The following is a 22,166-nucleotide window of genomic DNA, read 5'->3' on the forward strand; positions in this document are numbered from 1 at the left end:
AGGGGTTGGGGTGGGTTGCCCAGGGAGGTGGTGGAGTCACCATCCCTGGGGTGTTCAAGGAAAGATTGGACGTGGTGCTTGGGGACATGGTTTAGCGGGTGACATTGGTGGTAGAGGCATGGTTGGACCAGATGATCTCAGAAGTCTTTTCGAACCTTAATAATTCTATGATTTTCCTCCGTGTCTAGGGGCTACGCTGCTGCTGCTGCCGCCCTCATGAGCAGCCCTCCGCGCACATCCCGCTCTGGGCACCACACGGCTGCAGCCTGGAGGCAGCGTTCAACCCAGCTCCGTAACCGTTTCTTTGCCCAGCCGTCCTGTTATTTGGGCTCCAGATGACGCCAGCAGCGCCCCCAGGAGATTAGGAAGGTTCGGGCCGGTTGCCGGGCGTCCCTTTTGTGAGGGAGGAGCGCTCCGGAAGCTTTTCCACCATCAGCCGCTTCCGAGGGCGCTCCGGGGCTGGGCGCTGCCGGCGGCGGCAGGGGGCGGCCATTTTGCCGCCGAGCCGGGCCCTCCTGCTGCCGGGGCCGGGAGGAGGACGGGGGGGGGGGCTTGTGGTGGTCGCCACCGCCGCCGCCCCTCGGGAGGATGTTTTCCTTCTCCACCGTGCAGCCTCAGGTAGGGATGAGGTGGGGGTGGAGTGGAGAGCAGCCGCAGGCCGCGCTGCCCCTTCGCGGTGCGGGGATGGCGGTGTTTGGGGGCTGTGGGGAGCGGCTGGGGGAGCGCAGCGCGTTTTTGGGGGGCAGAAGGGGGGCGTGAGGGGGCTGCGGGGCGCTGGACTGCCCTCAGAGCCGCGCCGGGTGTCGATCGTGGCTTGTGGGGGAGAAGGGCCCCACAGAGCACTCGGTATTTCGGGGGGGTGAAAAGCCCCACAGACCTCTCAGTACTGGGGGGAAAAGGGTCCCCAAACCTCTTGGTATAGGGGAGAGGATGGCACGGTGTCGCCTCGTGGGATCAGAGGTGAAGAGCTAACCTTAGAGGTGTCATCTCTTATTACTCGTTTTTGGGGTGGAACCGAGGGGGTGCAAGCTGAAGCGAAGTTGTGCAGTTAGTTGTGGCGGGTTGCTGTGGAAGTTAAAAAGAAACAGCGTAGAAATGTGGTGAGGTGGTGAAGGAAAAGTCCTTTAATTATTTGTTATAGGAAAGGGTCTGGATGCAACTGGAAAGGCATCTTTCGTCAGTCAGGGGGTAGGATGGGACTGGTGGGTTGCACTGGCTTTGGTCTGAGCCAGTGGTTTTATTCTTCTGCTTTGTGCTAGCGGGATTAGCGCATTACAGTGTCCGCTGTGGGCTTTGATAGCTCCTTCCAGATGTGGGGACTGTGCTAATTGCCTTGCTGGTGCCCTGAAATTGAGAGGAGGCGTGATGCAATTCTCAGGAATGTGTCACTCTGCACTTTTGTAGTGGGAAATACATGAGGAGGCCTGGTGAGTCATTAGGGTGCCAGCTTTGGCTTTATAGTTTTACTGCAAGCTTCCGGAGTTTAACTCTGCACAACTGATTCGCAGGGACTTTTCACGTCATGCAGCTATGTCTGTGTTCTTTTTCGTCTTTTGTATTCGTGTCTATGGTGTTTTATGTGTTTTGTAATCATAGCAGGGGCTTAATCAGGAATGGCAAGGCGCTGTTCCAGCAGCAGGAGCTGCAGCCCAGCTCTTGTTACCTAGTGACACACGCTGACACCGGGGCATTTTGGAAGTGTTGCAATTACTTGGACCCCATGTTCACAGCGGACAGAGTCATCTGCTAGAGGAGCCCTGATACTGGCACACCTGGGCATCTGTACTTCTGCATGAAATGGTGTCACTGGGATGACTGAGTGTTGCTGAACTGCAGAATTAACTGTGATGCACGTGTGCACTTTGTGTAGGCTAGGTTGGTGCTTAGCTACGTTGCTAAAGTGAGATCGTAAGGGATAATCCTGACATTCCTGAAGGGAAAGTATTAATCATAGTAGCGATTTTGTTTCCTTACTATTCTAGCAAGAATCCATAAGAAGTTGTCTTTTTTTTTTAACTGAACATTGTCTTATATGTGAATTGAGGACAGCCTCTGTCACCTAAATGTTGATGATCTGTGCCTGCTTCTGTATTTGAAAAAATCTAGTGATTATTTTACTTCAACTATTCTTTGTTTGAAAACCAGGAAACGTGGCCTTTATTTTCCTCATGCAAGTTTTGTGAGCTTCTAATTTGTCACACATATTTAAACTTTCTTTTTTTTTCTTCCCTATAATTAGACGTGTCAGCTAACACTGTAGTGTTGAAACTAAGAACATGTTGTTTATTATGCAATCCTCAGTTAAAAGGCAGAGTACTAGATATGTAATTCTAACTTGTGGTTTGGAATGAAAATATGTTTAAATTGTTTAAAGGAAACTTAAATCATTAATTTATTTTATTTGCACAGGCTACCGTTCCTCTGAGTCACCTTATCAATGCCTTTCATTCACCAAAAAGCTCCACTACTACTGCCAGTACAGCATCCTTACAGCCTGCCCAGAGGGACTCCTCGTCAGAGCATGATCCTCAGAACAGTGAGGTACTGAAAACTTTTGGAAAATATGTGGTTTGCTTATAACTGAATTCAATATGTGTAATGCCAATTTAAGTGAATTTCATGTTTGATTCATTTTTAAAAAACAGTGTAATGGGACTAAATGCAACAGAATCTTAACAGATAAAATATAACTTTATTGACAGGACTTAAGTCAGTGCTTTGGCGGTAAGGATAGTACAAAAATTCTGTATTTTATTAATAAGAAAAAAATGCAGCTAGTACCTATCTCAGTAATGACTTACAAAACTGGAGAGAATCTGTTTCCACTTAATGCTTTTTGCTGCCAAGTAACAAAATACCTTTTCTGTTAGTAAACCTGCTATTATCTTTTCAGCCTGAGTTCTAGGAAAGTGTTTCATCACTGCTTTGGAGAAAACTGTCTGAAACTTAAAACTTGTTGAGGGATTCTGGTAGATTAAAGAGCATATTTGTGGGCTTTTCTTTTGACATCAGCTCTTGTTCGTAATGCTGAAAACACAGAATACAGAGGGTGCAAGGTAGAGTTAGATCTTGCTATTTTTTTCAAATAATTTCTTGCAACGTTATGACTAAGATGATTGTGAGGAAAAACGTGGAGTCTCTACAACTAACTATCAAAATCTGGAAATTGGCACAGATTCCATAATTGTACTTGTTATCCTTGTTTTGTGATTCTTCATGAATACAGGGGTATTTGCTTCTGGTGGCAAGAAGTGATTTCAGCAGGAGACTTGGATTTTTGCATGGAACTAAAAGCATATTTCATCTATTCAGTTTTGTATTTGTCTGTCTACTCAGCAGGAGGATCTGCCCTTTAATTAAAGAGTTTTATTTTTTTTCTTTTAATTCTTCCTCTTAAATTCGTCATGTACTGGTTTGTTTCTTTCTGTCATGACAAAAGTATGAAAACAATAATTTGAAAAAATGCTACCAATGAAAGGAACTTTATTTTTTAAGGATGTTCTTAAAAACAAGTTAATTAGACTGTAATAAACCTAAGTTTAAGTAAAGGTTAAGCTCAACTTTAAAATCACCAAATATTGACACAGTATGTGCAGTTGTAATACCGAATAAAGTTGAACTAGCGGAATGGCAAAAGTCATTATTTGAGGCCACGAGGTCTCTATAGTATGAAGTTAAACCTCTATGCGGGGGTAGTAACATCTTCTGAAGGGTTGTAGAAAACAATTTTCTGTAGAGTTTTCTGTGGGTTTATCTTTTTTTTTTTAAATCTTCTTACACCCATCTCCCCCAGTAGTATTGCAGTAATTTTCTAAACAATTACTAAGCTGATGTAGGAAGGCTTGATCTACTCCTTCACATTGTGTGTAAATGGTGTTTAAAAATGTACTTTTTTCTTGAGTAGAAGTGGTCTTTAAACAGAATACTGCGTTTATAGTTTAAGAATAATTTCTTACCCTTTCAAGTAGGGTGATACAGTAGATGCATCTAGATGTCTGTTTTAAAGTGGCTTCAACTTTTCACATCTTTCAAGTGTTTTTCATGTAAATCTCCATGTTAGTTTCATCTTAAAAAGTAGAACAACATAAAGCTTACATAAAAATGATTTAGGAAAAATGAAAATATCCATAATGTTCTAACTACCAAATTAAATTCCATGGCAGAAACATTTTGAATAGCTCGTCATGTAGTTATTTCTTGGTTAAGAAAACCTGAAGTCTAGTGCAGAGGTTGCATCAAGAGGCTAATAGATATTTTAAATGGTCCAAGCCAATAGGAAAAATGTTTTCATAAGCATGTTTTTAAAATACCTATCTGAAAAATACAATGTTAAAAATAACTTAATCAAGATCACTGCTTTCGTAACTCAAGCAGATGTATGTTACCTCTTGCTTTTTTGTATTTTTTTGTATTTTTTTTTTTTTGTAAGGAATTCCAGATCCTAGTTCCTACACTCTCCTAAGTACAAATTTTTGCCTTTCATTGTGTCTTCCCACCTCATGGCTTTTAAAGGTTGAACTCTGGGTATAGTTTCTAAGCATCTGGTCTTCAGGTTTCTGCTAAATTTGCTCTAGCAAGTTTTTGCAGGGAAAGAAAAAGAGGTGGTGTGTGGGATTTTGTCTTTTGCCCACTTGAATGAAATAATAAGTGGATATTACTTGTACATCTCCCCCCTCACACTCTCTAGTCTTTGTCATAAATATGAGAATGAATTGGAAAAGCATTTTTTTCCTGTGCCTGCTACAGCCATGGGAAGTATTAAAAGAGTGAATTGGGAAGAAAATTTACTTGCCGTAAATGTATGCTGTTAATGAAAATATCAACATATGCATATTAAAAAGTTACTTTGTATTGACAATAGCAAATGTTCTTTAATTGTTTCCTTTCATTGTTCTCTTCACTTATGAAATTGTTGTTTGTCTGAACTTCTTGGCTCGATGCAGCACTTACATTTTACAATTGACTTTGTTATTCTCATTTTTTCCCATCTAAATTAAGTAAATTTTGATCACTTATCTCTGTTTTGCAGTCTGTATTTAATTTAAGAGATCTGGGATTGTCTGATTTGAAACCTAACCAGTTCAGAGAACTCGTGAACCGGCTGCTTCCTGGCTACTACACAGAAAACAAAGTCTCTTCGCCGTGGCATACATCATACGTCTCTGCTGAGTCCTTCTTTGAAAATAAGCATGGTATGTTTTGGAGTCAAGTGCTAATGAGAGTCAATAAAATTAAATTATGAAGGTGAACACTGTTCTTCTGTAGTTTAATTTCTAGTGCTGTAGATAACTTGTAGTTTAAAAGTGTTTAATAAAACGTCTAGTAAAGAGACTACTACTATCTTCTTTATTGTGTACAGGCTGTCGGTAGAGTGGTGCTTCTTGAATCATGGGATTTTAAAAAATTATCTTTAGAGATTTGAACCCAAATTTTGGAATAATTTCTTAAATTTCAGACTTGAAGTAGGTGGTTGTTAAATTTTTCTAAACTCAGCTGTAGCACAATATTCTATAGAATATGTAGCACATATTCTATTAGTGATGAGTCTGAGCTATGAATTTTGTCACCCGTTTGCTTCACCAATAGAATAAAGTAGATTTTGCTCATCTACTAGCATAACGCATTCATGAACATCTCCAGTTTATGTAAAGCTATTCCTTTTTTGTTTGAAGCAACGCTACATGAGCACTAAGGAAAAGTGAATTTGTGATGGCAGACTGTTAACTGGCCATTAAGAGTATTTATTTGCTGGGAAAAAAAATGAAACGTTTCTTTAAAGATGTTTTGTTAGGATTAGTCTTAAACACAGGCAGTGAGGGCATCATAAATATGCCCAGAAATGTGTTAGAAAAAGTATGTAGATGATGATTGAGATACTGCCTATGCGGTACTACAGCTGGGAGGAAGAGCAGAGGACTGATGTCCGAGGACTGGTAATGGGTTAATTTGTTTAATTACAGGTTCCTGAAGGATTGTGCTAAAATAAAATTAATATTTAAGAAACTAAAAACAACTTGGGTGAGAAGTAATGTTTAGTTGCCATAGGTTGTGTTTACATTTTGATATTATATTTCTACAGGTTTTGGGGATGTCTTTAGTGTTTTGCGCTCATCATGTTTGTACAGACGGCATCCTAATCCCCTCCAAAATTTCTGTTCAGACCTTAGGTGTTGGCCAGGTATGAAACACTAAACTGTACTTTGTTTTCTTTATAACATATTTTTATTCTGGGAAGGGTTTTTTTTGCCCCTTTTGTTTTAAAGAGGACTAACCCAGAAAATATTAGTCAGTTTCCAGAAAGAGCCTTTGAATTGGTATTAGCGCTGTAAATTGTGAAGACTTTTTTTGTATTTGAGCAATATGTTACCAGGTCTAAGCCCTTCTAGTTCTCTTCAGGGCACCTTTTTAGCTGAACTTTTAGACAAAGCTTGTTTTAGAGCATGAATCTTCATTCCTATCCTTCTGGATTAGCTTTCAAACATTTCATGTTTGTCAGCATGCTTGGATTTAATTAATGTGTATATCTGTTCTGTTCCTGGAGACAGCAATGACAGGGTTCACCGATTATCTGTAGTTCACAAAGTGAGCTCCTGATTATTTTCACAAAAAAAAAAGTTATGGAAAAAAAGCATTCTAAAACATTAAGTAACATACTTGACAGCTTGGAGTATAAGTGTTCAGTGTTGCTTAACACAGAACTAAAATGTGCTGGTTTATACAGTGTATTCTTTTAGATCCAAAAGTGTCTTCATACAATTTTGTGTGTGGTGATTTTTTTGTTGGTCAGGCATCTTAAGTAGATTGCTGTCTGCAATTCTCTTTGCTTTCTACCTTGAATATTTTGGGTAGATTATATTCGGTTTGATCAGGATAAAGTCTTTCTTATATTATAGTTCTTGAAATTTCGTATTTTTTGGTTATTACTAGTATTGTAGTGGTAGTAATGGATAGTTCTAAACTTTCTGTTTTTGAAGTTTACATACAATCACGGAGCTTTAAGACTTTGCGATCAAGAGCAAGACGTTTGCAATCAACATCTGAGCAATTCACCGAAACAAAGAACTCACTTCCTTCACTTCTGAAGGTAAATACAAGTAGCATTATCTGGTTGTATAGGGCTTTATAGACCATCTCTTTCTCTTGAATGAATCTCCACAATTTACCAAAAGTGTTCTGTTTTACTATTGTAAAAAAGTTTCTTAACTCTAAAGCTTGAAGTAAATGACAACATACCATTTTCTCACTAATACACAATTTACCTCATGTGCCATGACTGTAAAGATAGTTTCAACTTTTAGGGTAGTAATTTAAAAGTGAAAACACTGATTTAGAAATGAAATTATCCGTATTCTGTTATTGTGGCTGTGTTTAAAATAGCTTGGAGTCAAATGAAGCATTAATTGAAACAAGAATACAATTAGTTTAACTTTAAAAAAAAAAAGTAATACAGCATGTGATTGGTGCTTTAAGGATAGACTTATTTGTGGCAACTGTCTGTTTAAGGTGCAGAAATTTTAATGTGGATGTTTTGACGGGTTAAAAACTCACTTGTATACATTTAATTTAGCAATTGACTCTCCAGACTTGGGGTAGCCAGGCACTTATCAAAACCAAACTAACTGAGGCACTCTTTGCTTCTAATTGGTTGTACAGAAGTCAGGCTAATTAAAGAGTGTTCTTGTTTTATGTTTAAAATTTCTTTGAACTCTCCCGTTCTTTTAGGCATACATGATTTAACCTATGGTCTAGGTATACAATGAAGATACGCAAGAGCTAGTTCCATGCAGTGTTGCTCTTAAATTTGGTAGGGTGACCAAGCTCTATCAAAACTATACTTTGAAGATACTTCATGTTTGGAAATAACCTAAGTTGATTTCATGAAGGAAGAAGGTTAAGCTAATAACTCCCACTGAATTCTGCATACAAAGCTAGTTGTGTGCAAGGCTGTCTTAGGCTATGTCTGTTGTTTGGGGCTCTGAACATTATCTGCTCAGAGCAAAAATCAGGATGACCCTGCTGGCACCACAGTGATTTAATGCTCAAACTACTACCCTCTGTTGTCTAATCCCACACCACCTGAATTAGATGTTCTTTCTCCCCCTCAACAATGCTGTTAAGGTAATAAGTATAAATAAATACATATAAATAATATACATATCAAAAAAAATAAGTATAAATAAATAAGTATAAGTAAATAAATAAGTATAAATAAATAAGTATAAGTAAATAAATAAGTATAAATAAATACATATCAAAACTGAGTTTACCCCAACATTGTTATGGAAATCGTTTTAGGGTTTTATCCTGAGAAAGCGAAGAATTGATGTTGAGAACTTGGATACGCTAATGAAAACAAAAAACATCCCAGAGGCACACCAGGATGCTTTTAAAACTGGTTTTGCAGAAGGCTTTCTGAAAGCACAGGTATTCCTGCAAAAAACACTCGGTAAGTTGTTTTAGTTCATGTATTTTGTTTTTGCATTCAAAAAGTGGTTTATCCCAGCCTATTTTAAAATTTTTCTTTGTTTTCTTTTTGCAGATTCTTTGAGAAGATCACGTTTGCTTTCTTTCTTTCTCTTTGTTCTTTGTTTTTATCTTGCTATATATTCCTCATTTTTACCTGGGAAAGGCTCCTTTTCTGATGCTGGTAAGTTAACTTTCTTTTGAAACTCTTTTACTTGCATTGTACTTCCAGTGGGTTTAGTTCAAATTAAATGTGTTTTGACATGATTGATTTAGGATAATATTTCAGTGTACTAATGAAAAAGTTGTTTCCTGCTTTTGGCTACAGTCTTTTAAACAGTAATGTTACAAAATGTTTATGAATACAAAGTTAGCTTTTAGTATTCTTGTATTCTTTTAATTAAATAATTGCATGGAACCAGCAGAGGAGTCTGGTTGTTCATAGATCGTATTTGTCTTTGAATTTAGATGATGTGTTACCTAGGTCAGCGTAGGCAAAATGGTTTGATTTTTATTTGTAGTCACAGCCTAGTTGGTATTTGCATGGCCAATTGCCATCATGAAAAATCTGGTGGAAATACAAGAATGATCAAAGGCTGAATTAATGCAAATGGAGAACTTCAGTTTTGTGTTGAGCTGTGATCTGGTCTCATGAAGATTTTGGTATGTGCAGAAACATTGAGGGCAAACTGTTTTTGTGTACCTGTTTCTGGATGCAGAGCTTTCTGCGCTACAAGTGACCTAAAAGCACTTACCACTGAATTAACCGAAAATTCTTCAAAGGGTTTTTTAAAATATATTTTATTCTTGCTTACATTTGTAAATGGAAACATTGCTTTTTAAAAGGCCAGATATAAAGGTGGAGGCTTAACATATGCATTCATGTACAAATTACAGTCTTGGAACAAAATGACTTCATGTGTAAATTTTGCTCTTCCTCTTCTGTTGTTTGCTATTAGTACGCTTTCGAACATCAAGTATCTTTGATGCAGCAGTTGATCCAATCCAGCTGAAAAATGTTACCTTTGAGCATGTGAAAGGGGTAAGTTCAAAAGTTAATCGTGTGAAAATTCTTTTTGAATCATCTTTGTGAGCGTGAAGAATGCCTTACCCTGTTAAAGGAACTTCTTTTTACGAACTGTTTTAAAAGACAGATCTCTCATATTTGGATATGCCTGAAATCTTCAAATTAAAATGAACAAAGATATGAATAATAGAATAACATTTGCCATTTTTGTGAAGTAGAGAAGCAGTGCAATCTTGAGTAACTGACTTGATTGCTTTGCTTTTCTCCCTGCCCCCAAGCTTTCTCAAGGTGCTTGAATCGAAGTAGAACTTCATACCAACTTTTCTCCAAGGCATAACCTATAGTTTTCTCTGACTTTGTGTGTTTGTTTTGTATTTGAAAGAAAACCAGTTCAGTTTTAAGACCTGGTAATTGCTTTTTCACATACTTAACCCTGAGTGCTTGAGAAAGAAGCCTTATGTATATTTTGACTACTCAACACCAGGGAGGTTTTTAGTACTCTAATGTTATTTTATATCCTTGAGGCATTTAATACTTTGTAAAAGGTGCACTCTCAACTTGTTAAATTTTGAAGGCTAGAATAGCAGATAGTTGAGTTTTGAAAGTCAAGCCATAAGTATGTAGGTTCATCTTTATTTCTGTTCAACTCTTCTTTGGCTGTTGGTAGCAAAATGAGGACCTTCCCCTTAAATGAATGTATAGCTTTGTCTTTTTAACTAATTAGTCTAATATACTGACACAGGACTTTTGATTCCGTATTTACCTTGTTGGTCAGATCTGGTCTTGAACTGTTCAGTTATTCCTTGTTTTATTAACTTTATTCTTTACTGAGTCATATAAAGGGTTGTAGGAAACAGGTTAACTTATAGACACTTTGTATCAACACAAATTGTGATACAGTTTTATCTCCTCTTTCTGCTATGTATTTTTATTCAAATAAACTTGTCTGAGTCTTTTAATACAAAGGTTATCTACAAAAAAGATGGAGTATTTTATAAATGTTTATTGATATTTCTTGGCATGTTTTCACTATGTAGGTTGAAGAAGCTAAACAAGAATTGCAGGAAGTTGTAGAATTCCTGAAAAACCCACATAAATTTACCGTACTAGGAGGTAAACTTCCAAAAGGTAAGAACCATTGCTCAGCAGATGTGAAAATCCATTTGTAGCCATGGCTATGTTTGTTCTATTTTGAATGACTAATTTACAACCTTATCTCTGAGCATTTTTTTCTTTTGGGGAATCAAAAAAGCATATGACCAAACTGATAATAAATACCACTGTTTCATTTACTTTTCCCCAAATATAAAGTAAATAGTAAAATAATGTTTAAATGAATCATTAAACATTTATTTGTTTAAACATTAAACAGTTATTTGATTTATTAAATAGTAAGAAAAAAATGTTAGTGGTAGTAGATTTCCTTGTTTAAACTATTTGAGGAACAAATGCCTCTTCAAAAAGTATTGTGAAAGTTTCTTTGAGAACACTCTTAAATGAAGTGTTTTCTTTGTTTAAGGCAGTTATGTTGCATGCTTTCTGTCTTACTGTCAGTTTCCCTACGTGTAAAAATTGGTCACCACTCTTACAGAAGATTTGAGGTATCTGACGTGTCACTGAACACACATAGTATTTCAAAAATATTTACTGATAAATTTATGTATAGCAGGTATTGATGTACTTTTGGAACAGAACTTGATGTAGCCCTAGGTTTTCTAGGTCTCTTTCTTTTAGTGTCCATAGGAGGATATATTTTTTTAAAGTTAATAGGTTCCTGTGACCAAAAGTTTAAATTCTGTTCTACATTATCTCATTTGATAAGTATGTGTAACATTAATTTAATCTAAATGCTTGCCCAAGATAAAGCAAAAAAAGGTCTCAAAAATCTTCAAATTAGTTAATCTTGAAAAAAGAATCTGACAAATTCCATCACCTTCTCCCCACCCCAGTTTCTTGCTGATAACCTTTTAATGTTTAAGCAAAACGTAGGTGATTATCCATAATTGATTTTTCTCATGTGCTTGAAAATCTGACAAATATATTGTGACATACATTCCCAGGTCAGGTGGCAGACAGGAATGACTTTTTCCTTTCCTCTTGCTGTTAATAGACTAAATCCTTTCTTATGTTTTTGTTAGACTTATGTTATCTTGATAAACATCCAATATGAAGAATAGACTATTAGGGATTCTGCTGCTAAACTCAGCGATAACTTTGTGGAATAATTCTGGTTTGTGCTGTTATTCAATAGTCTTACAAGACTTTTTTGTCGTTGTTTAAATGTGGTTCAGAATATATCTAGATCTTTTAAAGGAAACTACTTCAAACTGCAAGTAATGAGCAGGATCTGCAACAGGATGTTAAGTTTTTGAAGCAAATGTAAATTTCTTTTAATGCATGGAAGACCCATACCTGTATAGTAAGACTATGTGGTTTTGGTGTTTTTAATATGTTGATGACTTTTTTTCTCTTATTTATTTTCTTTTAGGTATTTTGTTAGTTGGACCACCTGGAACTGGCAAAACTCTTCTTGCCCGAGCTGTAGCTGGTGAAGCTGATGTTCCATTTTATTATGCATCTGGGTCAGAGTTTGATGAGATGTTTGTTGGTGTAGGAGCTAGTCGCATCCGGAGCCTATTCAGTACGTGAAGTATTTGTGGTTTTGAAATCTTTTAACATGCAAGATCAAGTAGTCAGTGTGTACGTGACTTAGATTTCCATGAGCAGCAACTAACTGTAGAAACTTGCTGGTGGGCAGAATGCAATTGTAGCAAAAACTGTAACTCTTACAATACTCTGAGAAGTTATTTAATCACAGCTGTAATGTTCTATAAACCAAATGGATTTTTTTAATTTGTCATTTAGCTATTGTAAAATGTAAATCACTGTAAATTTAAAGTAAATATTTAAAATTTAAGATAAAAATAGTGTTAACCATTTCAGGAATTTCCCTCAGTTTTATATTCTCTCTTTTTTTTTTCCTGATTTAGAGCTTTAATATAGCATCACAGTGTAGCACTCACCTCAGGTTTCCTTTTGCACTCCCATCAACAGGCCCTGAATAATGCACTTTATGATAAAATTTAGTTGTCTCTCCTATGCAAACTATCAATCTAAACACGTTTTCTGTTTTAAATAGTCAAATAAGTAATAATACAAAGGGTGTTGGGGGAAAGTCCAACTTCTCTTACATTTAGGACTGAGTGTCAGGCACTGATAATGTAGAAGGTGGTTTGCATTTGTAGAAGAAATGTGGCTTTCTTCATGTGGAAGGGGATCAAAATGTAGTGGATGTCTTGCACCTTAAAATGTGCTTCTCTTTCTGTTAATAATACTGGTATGCTAGAGGGTGGTGTTTTTCACTGTCAGATAAAAAGCACGCTATATTAAAATAAGCCAGTTAAAAATAGGACCCATAGCATTTGATATTATTTTTATTTAATAGGTTAATGTTTTGTACCTGAGCCTATTAAATAAACTGTTGTATGGATTGGTAGGAGATAGGATGGCTTTCTTAATCTACTCCACTAGTATATATTTTTTTTTTTTTTTTACCATTAGAATATACAAGCATATACAGAGAGGAAGAACTCACTTCTTTGCATTGCTTCATTTCAAAAATATATTTCATTCTGGAAGGCTAAAATTGGGATGGTTCTGGTGATGCTATAACACTTCATAATGCAAGAGTAATAGGCAAACAAGAATCTAAACAAGAATGTAAAACAAGAATCCTAAATTACATCATACACGTTCTCCTACTTTGTGTGGTTGAAGTGTCTTTCAGCTATTTTTCTTTTGCCAGGGGAAGCAAAAGCAAATGCACCGTGTGTTATATTTATTGATGAGTTGGACTCTGTTGGTGGGAAGAGAATTGAGTCTCCGATGCATCCATATTCAAGACAGACCATTAATCAACTTCTTGCCGAAATGGATGGGTAAATATCTCGATTCTGAGGGCATAGAAGGTGCTGACTGGTATTTTGAATGTTTGCATGATTTTTTTTCTTCTTTGACGCCATTGATTTTTTTTTTTCATAACTTTTCAAAACATTTTCAAGGATATAAATTTAAAATGATCTGTGACCGCTTTCTAGTACTCTGTAATTCATTCTGTATAAAAACACATTCTTGGCCTTTTTTTCATACAGCTTTAAACCTAATGAAGGTGTCGTCATTATTGGTGCAACAAACTTCCCTGAAGCATTAGATAAGTGAGTATAATGCATTAATCATTTTTATGGTATGTGTATTAAAAATAAAAAAAGAAAAACCTCACTCCACAACAATTTCCAAGTATTACAGTGTTACAGCTGGAGTTTTGTTTTCCCTTGGAAAAGTTTGAATATTGGCACTTAAAAGGTTGTTGAAATAAATCTCAAGAAATAAGCAACCTGATTCTAAAAATCTAAAACTTCTGCAAGTTTTTCTACTTAAATTGACTGGTTACTTTCCTTGTTTACCAGGCATTTTAGTAGTTGCTGACAATAGTAGTTTACCGTATTTACAAATGCAAAACCACTTAAAATTGGTCGGTAATAAAACTTTAATCTGACTTTATAGATACAAACAAGGAAAACGCGTTCTTTGCGTCTGCGCACTAGACATGTCTTTGTAGATGTCTTTAGAAAGATCAGATGGATTTGTCTTCCTCATATCTATTAGTAACAGTTTACCGTGACTTTTTTAAGCCAATATATTAAATCATCTTTTTCCTTTAGTGCTTTAATACGTCCTGGTCGCTTTGACATGCAAGTTACTGTTCCCAAGCCTGATGTAAGAGGTCGTACAGAAATTTTGAAGTGGTACCTAAACAAAATAAAGTATGATCAATGTAAGTAAATACACTATTGTAATATCTCTTCATATAACTGTTCATACTTGATCAACCCACTGACATATTTAGTCCTTTATTTCAGTAGCAGTACTGTCTTTACTATGTACCTCAGAAAAAAACAGAATTGTCTAGTACATAGTGTTATGACAGTTTTCTGAGGCAGTTTTTTTCCATCCCCCAATAGGGTTATAGTATCTTAAGCATTAAGCTTCATTTCTTCTAAAGCTGAAAGTTGTTATTTAAACAGACAATTTTTAAAAGAATGATTCATGTTCAGAATTTGATCATTCCTTGTTCATTATATAAGTTTTTTTCAGGAACAATATGGTCCCTAATGACTTTCTTTCTTTTCCCCCACAGCCGTTGATCCAGAAATAATTGCACGAGGCACAGTAGGGTTTTCTGGAGCAGAGCTTGAGAATCTTGTAAATCAAGCTGCGTTAAAGGCAGCTGTTGATGGAAAAGATATGGTAACCATGAAAGAATTAGAATTCTCCAAGGACAAAATTCTAATGGGTAGGATTTTTATATACAAAAGACATACATATGTTACAGTACATTTTGTTGTGTGATTAAAACTTTACGGAAGAAGGAAGGTTTTTGGTGTTGTTTTTATAAAAAAAAAAAAAAAATCCTCTGTGTAGTTAGTTCTGAATAACATTTGAGAACAGGGGCTAATTAGTATATTCAAGCTAGTATTAAATACATTCATTAAGGCTTGTTTGATACTCTGTCAAAAATGATGCATGTTGTACTTGAGCCTAGAGGCAAGACAAGACGCAGATTTGATTTGCTCCTATTCCTCTGTTAGGAATAAGTGGAGGAGAGTAGATGACCAGAAATCCAGAGCTAGATGCAACGAAGTTGCCATGTAGTAACACAAAACTTGGAACATCTGCACGATTCAGACCAAAATCTGGTCTGTTCATGCTTGAAAAGGGAGATGGGATTTCCTTAGATACTTGAATTCATTTTGATGTACTCCTTTAAAAGGAGCATGACTGCAGAGTCATGTTTATTTTAGACATCAACTACCACTCGTTAAGTGCAAAATGATTGGATTTAAAATAGGATTTAGATTTTGCTTGCATGCTGTTCCACGGCTACTTTGTACTCTTGAGTATGTATAATCTGCGTATCATGGTGGTCAGCTGTATGAATGAGTTTGCTTCCCTTCCTTTAAGGGCCTGAACGGAGAAGTGTAGAAATTGATGAGAAAAATAAAACCATCACTGCTTACCACGAGTCTGGCCATGCTATCATTGCGTATTACACTAAGGATGCAATGCCAATCAACAAGGCTACGATCATGACACGAGGAACAACACTCGGACATGTGGGTATTTCTAGAATTTGTTGTTGATGTACTGTTAAATGTTGTTGAGACATTTGCTAACAATGCTCTTGTTGTACTTAAGTTGTAATGCATGTTGGGATATAGTGAAATTTTCAGTTTAGGCTTGGAAAGCTGGCTTTTCTGTGTAATACAAATCTCTCCTCATTTTGTAATATGATCACATTTGCTTATATAATAATTCAAATATATGAGGAAAGAAATGTTTGATTCTGCTGCATAAATACAGCACTCAACATAAAACAGCACTCAAGAGCAAGACTTTAAAGAATGTTTAAAGGACCCAAAAGTAGCAGCACTGCTCACCTGTATTTTTAATACAAACATACTTTATCAAGTTGTTCTTTGTCCTATGTGACTTTTTTTAAAACCTAATTGTCACCTTCTTTCTAGCATAGATATTTTTCGCTTTCTGTCCAAGTACTTGGTGTAGCTACTGTCAGGATAGAAGAACTGGTTTTCATTATGTCAGTTTCTTCTCAACTTTATGCAAGTTAATGTGTTCAGGTAAAGAAAAACACTGGTCTGAATCCTCCAGGCAAGAAGTTAATTTGTGCTCAACCCAAATGTAGGGAACAAGGAGAAATGGATAGAATAGATTGTTCTGTTTCTGGTGTTAAGTAGCTTAATTTTAAGGTTTAAGTAGCGTAATTTTATGTGATGCTGGTGGCTCAAAGGAAGCTATTTCACTTAGTAGACCAAGCACTTCCTAAGCAAACCTGATGAGTGCATAGCCTCGTAGGCAGCCCAGGGCGTTCATGTTGTTGCATTTGTATTCTCTATGGATTTGAACAAGAATACTTTAGGCTTCCCAGGGAAGTGGTTGAGTCACCATCCCTGGAGGTCTTTAAAAGATGTTTAAATGTAGAGCTTAGTGATATGTTTTAGTGGAGGACTTGTGTTAGGTTGGACTTGGTGATCTTGGAGGTCTCTCCCAACCTAGACAATTCTGTGATTTATTTCAGTGTTTCTTCTGTTTCATGACCATGGTTCTGTATCTTCCAGGTATCTCTGCTCCCGGAAAATGACAGATGGAGTGAAACTAGATCTCAGTTGCTTGCACAGATGGATGTCTGCATGGGAGGAAGAGTAGCGGAAGAGCTCATATTTGGAAGTGATCACATCACAACAGGTCAGCTGATCAGTAGTTAGAATCTCTGATCAGAGCTTATGGGCAGACGTGTTTAACTTGCTGTCAGTAATTAACTTAAATTTGTTTGCTTTCTAGGAGCTTCCAGTGATTTTGACAACGCTACTAAAATTGCAAAACTGATGGTGACTAGATTTGGAATGAGTGAGAAGGTAGCGCATCATCCCGTTGTAAATACTGATATGGCACACGGAAATGCAGTGTAACTGGCTGTCAGTGATAAAAGGCAAAGTAGTTCTGTTGAAAAAGAAGATAACTCAGGCCTTACGATTGGCCCTGCTATAGAGAACTCAGTGAGAAAAGCTGTTCATTTGACAGTTTAAAATCAGCTTGAAAGATTTTCACCTCAAAATGGCCTTGAAACTTTTTAAAGTCTACAGAAAAAAAACTAAACCCAAACTTTTTAGAATTGAGGATACTGTTAACCTGTAGGGCAGGGAGAAGGCAAATACTGAGTTTTGTATACTTTTAAAGAAACCTCTTTAGTCGTCGTTATTGTCTGCTAAGTGCTAGCAGTCCGAAGTTCTTGCTTTCTCTTTGATTTTCTTTTTAAATAAGAAAACATGTAAGGTTCTGTACTATGACCTATGGAAACAGAACTCTGCAGTGACTATGCAGTTCGTGAAGATGCTTCTTGTTTTGCTGCTTCTGTTGCAAACACTTCAGTAAACATTTCTTTAACTGTTTTATTTGTTTGCATGTATAAGAAATGGGTGCTGAAGCTCTTACAGCGTAGTTTGTGTGTTATATTGCAATAGTGGCAAAAAGATTGTTTGTTTGTTTGTTTAGCTTGGTGTTATGACCTATACTGACACCGGAAAAGTTAGCCCTGAAACTCAGTCCGCAATTGAACAGGAAGTAAGAACACTTCTGCGGGTAAGATTCTTCCCTTCAGTCTCACGCATTTCTTTTGAGAGGACTTGAGCATCAGCTCACTTGATAATTGAATTTGTAATGTGTACTAGTGAGAGAACATAGGTGGTTGAAAGTAATTCCCAAGTACTTAATGTAGCTGCAACTTTGAATCTCTTCATATCAAAGCTTTTTGTAAATCGTCATGTAGGAGCAGTGGATAACAAGTTGATGGTGTTGGGTTCTTAGTATGTTCCTTAGCATTTCCTCTTGTGTAAACACAAGGATTTGTATTTTGCCTATTTAATTCACTGGAAAAAACTAGTGGTGTGGATGTTTTTTTTTTGTGTGTTTTTTTTTTTTTTTTTTGGAACAGATGTTGATGTTGTCTTTTCCTCCCACATTTCATAACTTGCAGCTGAATCATTTTCTGTAGAAACAGAGAAATGGCCATATTAGTTCAGAGTGTCATCTGGTTGGGAATCCTGTTACACGCAGGCATCAGAATCAGATGCTTAGGGAAGTTTATATCATTTAATTATCTTGGCACTTCCAGATCTCTGTTCTGGTATTTGGAATTAGTTTGGTACAGGTGGGAGAATTATTTATATCTGATAACACCTAAACCACTAAAAACTTTTTTTGCTGAAGCTGTTTCTGAACTGACTTGGTCTGTCTCTGTAGAACTAAATGTTAAAATCGAAGCTAATAATGTTGCCAGTGTGTTTCTACTTGAAGCAACTGATAACTGGTTGGCTACCTCTCAGCTTTGTGAAGTACATTATACTTTGAGAGTTTGATGACCTTTTGAAAACTTCAAGCTTTGAGGGAATATTTCTTGAATGCTGTAACACTGTCCATAATGTAACATTTAATATATTTGATAAGTGCCTTTTCAGATCTTGTAAGTGTCTATGTCATATATAAAAATACTCAGGCTTGTCTCTGGATTTTATTTTCAGGTGTAACTTCTGCAAAATGCAAAGGTGGCATACAGCTATGTTTTCTTGAGCAACTATGGCAGCTAGCTTTTAAATCTTTGTGGGATAGGAGCTGTGGTAGCTGTGCTATGTAAGGCACAGCTTTAAACACAAGCTGTATTCACCCAGAAACAACTTTTTAAATAGAATATTGCTGTTACTTTTGTTCTAAAGTTTAATAACCTTCTTTTACCTTCCTTTTTTTTAAATTTCAGGACTCATATGAGCGAGCAAAGAACATCTTGAAGACTCATGCAAAAGAACACAAGAATTTAGCAGAAGCTTTACTGAAATATGAGACTTTGGATGCCAAAGAGATCCAAATTGTTCTGGAGGGAAAAAAACTAGAAGTAAGATGATGACTTGTGTGATCCAGTAACTGATAATCTGAAGAATGTACATCTAGCAATGCAGTAGTCTTACGCAGCATAGCTTTTTTTCCCTTCCTGATGTGTGTATGGCATTAGTGACATGGTAAGATTCTTCTGTCTCTTGTGAGCTTCTGTTACTTATCTATTGTGTCTCATCAGAAAAAGACACAAAAATAAAACAGGTTCCTCATCTTCTGCTCCATCTACTCTTCCCACAAGAAGTTATTCAGAAAGATAAATCTCAGGGTTGAATTCAGTGGTTTGGTTTTGTCAATCGTGTTGAAGCTGAGAAGAAAAATGTGCAGATATACTGGTGTGTTTTGGCGTAGGCTCCTGGGTCACACCATAGCAGGTGTGTTTGAAGTGAAACCCCGTAATATAATAGGGAAGGTTTTATGGGTAGTGACGAATTGACAAGTAAATCAGTAGTATGAGTGTTAGACTACATAATCTGTTTTGAGGTTAGAGATCACTTTTAAAGAAAACTTACTTAAAAATGTAACAGAATATCCGTATAAGTGAAGCAGCTACAGAGTGCATCTCTATTAAAGGGAATTATGAGATTTCCATGTTAGACTAAAATATTAGTGATTGTCTTCTCAGTGCTCTTGGGGTTAGAATACACACTTATGGCTGGGAGAGGAATTTTGATGCAAAACCATTAACAGGCTAAACATGTCTAAACCTCTTTGGACCATGTTTTGGGCAGAACCATGGCAGGGATAAGAGAAATACCTGTAACCTCTGATGTGCTGCTGACAAGATTCTTAAAAAATTTTTTATTACTGCAGTAGATGGACGTGATTTGATAACAATGCTTTTATACTGCTGGAGATTCTACAGAATTAGTTTCTGCTAATACTATGTATGAGCGTTTGATAATCCAACAAAGAATTTCTTCAAAGAGGACAATATTGCTCACTAGAAAGTAGCTCAGAAAACATTTGAAGCATGTGTTTCAAATAACATTCCCAGTCCTGTTCAGTAGAACTAGGGAAATACAACTTCTTTTCCGACCCTTACAAGGAATGTCTGGAAATTCTAGGCTCATAATAAAAACCAGTTTCCAATCAAGTAGAAGTGATTGCTAGCAATTATATGCCAGTATTCTTCTGATCCCATGGAACTGGTTTTTAGGAGTAACACAACTTTATCATAATCTTTCTGTACAATTAGTTGTAGACTCCTGGGAATATAAACTTCTGTCGCAGAGAAGGCCTTTATTATTACGTTAATGTTGAAGGTTAACGTCGTTGGAGATGAAAATAGTTGGGCCGGTGCCAATAAGTGTGAATGGAAATCGGTAACTACATTTAAAACTAGAGTTAACATATTTTAGAATTTTCTGGGTGTAATGCTTGATTATAGCCTAGTTTTCCACTAAGATCACATGCGTTTTTTTCTTTCAAAACTAGGATAACTTTCTATTTGCTTATTTTTCCATTGTCAGCTAGCGTAGTGACATCCCCGTGCAGCGTGGGAGAACTTCCAAACGTTATAAAACAGTATACCAAATGCCTAGGCTGACTAGTTACAGTTGTACATGTATTTTAGAAATATGCCATTGGAAACAGAAATATACTGCATATTTGGCATCTGTTTTTGGAATAATAAAGGTTAAATTTAATTATGAGTATTGTTTTTTTCCTTTTATTTATCACTGTATATTGCTACAAAATGTAATACAAAGTTCCCTACTATGTAAACTAAGGTATTATAAAACATTTGAACCTGTAAATAAATTTAATAGTTATGGCAAAACTTCACTCTCTAATGATATTTCTAGGGAACATTCTCCCTAGAAATTCAAACCTCTTTTTCAATACACGCTTCAGTAATGGGACTTCGATAGGAATTTTTGGTCTGGGGTCTCATGGGAGTGGAGCAGAGCAAGAGAAGCCTCCTGTGATGCCTGGCTGTGCTTCTTTTGATGTAGCCCTGCATATGATTGGGGCTCTCTGGGCTTTGAGCACGTGTTGCCAGCTTGTGTCCAGGTTTTTCATTGACCTGTACCTCCAAGTCCTCCACATGGCTGCTCTCAGTCCACTCATTCCCCAGTCTGTTCTGATGCTTGGGCTTGCCCTGACCCAGGTGCAGCACTTTGTGCATGGCGTTGTTGAGCTTCATGAGGTTCACATGGCCCCGCTTCTCAGCTGGCCCAGATCCCTTTGGATGGCACCCCTTACCTCGAGTACCACCTGCAGCACTCAGCTTGGTGCCCTCTGCAGCCTTGCAGAGGGTACACTCAATCCCACCACCTATGTTAATGAGGATATTAAACAGTTGATGTCCATGTGCACTGATGCAGTCACTCCAGCGTAGCAGGCCACTAGATGAACCACGCACAATTGGTGAAGCCACGTTGGCTGTCTCGAGTTACCTACCTGTCTTTGTTTTGCCTTACCATCGCTTCCAGAAGGATCTGTTCCATGATCTTCCCAGGCACAGAGGTGAGGATCACCTGTCTGTGGTTCCCTGGGTCTGTCCTTCTGCCCTTTTTAAGAATGGGAGCACTTTCCCTTTTTCCAGTCACTGGGGAACTTTTGCCAGACCACCAGGACTTTCAGTTTGTACTGGAAATTAACTGAGAGTGTCTGTGTGATGTGACTTCCAGTCTGCTGTCCCCACCAGCATGCATTATGAAGGAAAGGGGATTCTGCTCTACTGGGTCTCTGAAATGGGTCACAAATCCAGATGGAACAAGGCTTTGTCACCCTTGCCACAGTTTTCAGAACCACTCCACAGCTGTATGTTTGGACTGAATGGTTTTATACCTCTCAAATACCAGTTGCCGTTATTCAGTTGTTTCTGACAGGTGGCTCACTAAATTGGTGACGAATTACATGCTGACTCTTCATTCGGTGTTTCATCCCTGCAGGTTAAACACCATTTATTATTAACTCACATTATTAACTCACACTTCTGTGAAAGCTCCTCTGTTCCGTTCATGCATCAAAGGCTGGGTTGTCACAGATAAACACAGTGAGAATTTGTGTATTTAGTTTCAGAACAGACCGGCTGCGTTGGTTTTATTTTGCCCTCAACCAGGGTGTGATTCTTTCTAGCAAATTCTAGCCCTGGCGTGCCACTGGCATGCCATCTAGCACTACAGCTACTGAGGAGGACCACAGA

At 37.2% G+C, this 22,166-nt stretch overlaps 1 protein-coding gene across 1 annotated transcript; it reads left to right on the plus strand.

The window, feature by feature from the left end:
- The first annotated feature begins 443 nt into the window (after positions 1 to 443).
- YME1L1 (YME1 like 1 ATPase) lies at positions 444 to 20,667 on the plus strand. The gene is made up of 19 exons (XM_038174547.2): positions 444 to 618; positions 2,410 to 2,541; positions 5,030 to 5,192; positions 6,080 to 6,178; positions 6,975 to 7,084; positions 8,296 to 8,446; positions 8,540 to 8,647; positions 9,423 to 9,505; positions 10,528 to 10,618; positions 11,979 to 12,131; positions 13,296 to 13,428; positions 13,642 to 13,704; positions 14,212 to 14,324; positions 14,688 to 14,843; positions 15,512 to 15,663; positions 16,687 to 16,813; positions 16,910 to 16,983; positions 17,621 to 17,707; positions 18,879 to 20,667. The coding sequence occupies exons 1-19, from the start codon at positions 589 to 591 to the stop codon at positions 19,020 to 19,022; spliced, it is 2,169 nt and encodes a 722-aa protein (XP_038030475.2). The 5' UTR covers positions 444 to 588; the 3' UTR covers positions 19,023 to 20,667.
- Positions 20,668 to 22,166: the final 1,499 nt, after the last annotated feature.

The sequence above is a fragment of the Anas platyrhynchos genome, chromosome 2 (genome assembly GCF_047663525.1).
Source record: "Anas platyrhynchos isolate ZD024472 breed Pekin duck chromosome 2, IASCAAS_PekinDuck_T2T, whole genome shotgun sequence".
Taxonomy (NCBI): Eukaryota; Metazoa; Chordata; class Aves; order Anseriformes; family Anatidae; genus Anas; species Anas platyrhynchos.

Bases quoted from the DNA above. Each gene is read 5' to 3' on its own strand.
- YME1L1 (XM_038174547.2), top strand. From the start codon at position 589: ATGTTTTCCTTCTCCACCGTGCAGCCTCAG. The intron at 13,705-14,211 runs GTGAGTATAATG...TTTTTCCTTTAG, and splicing joins TTCCCTGAAGCATTAGATAA to TGCTTTAATACGTCCTGGTC. The intron at 17,708-18,878 runs GTAAGATTCTTC...TTTAAATTTCAG, and splicing joins AAGTAAGAACACTTCTGCGG to GACTCATATGAGCGAGCAAA.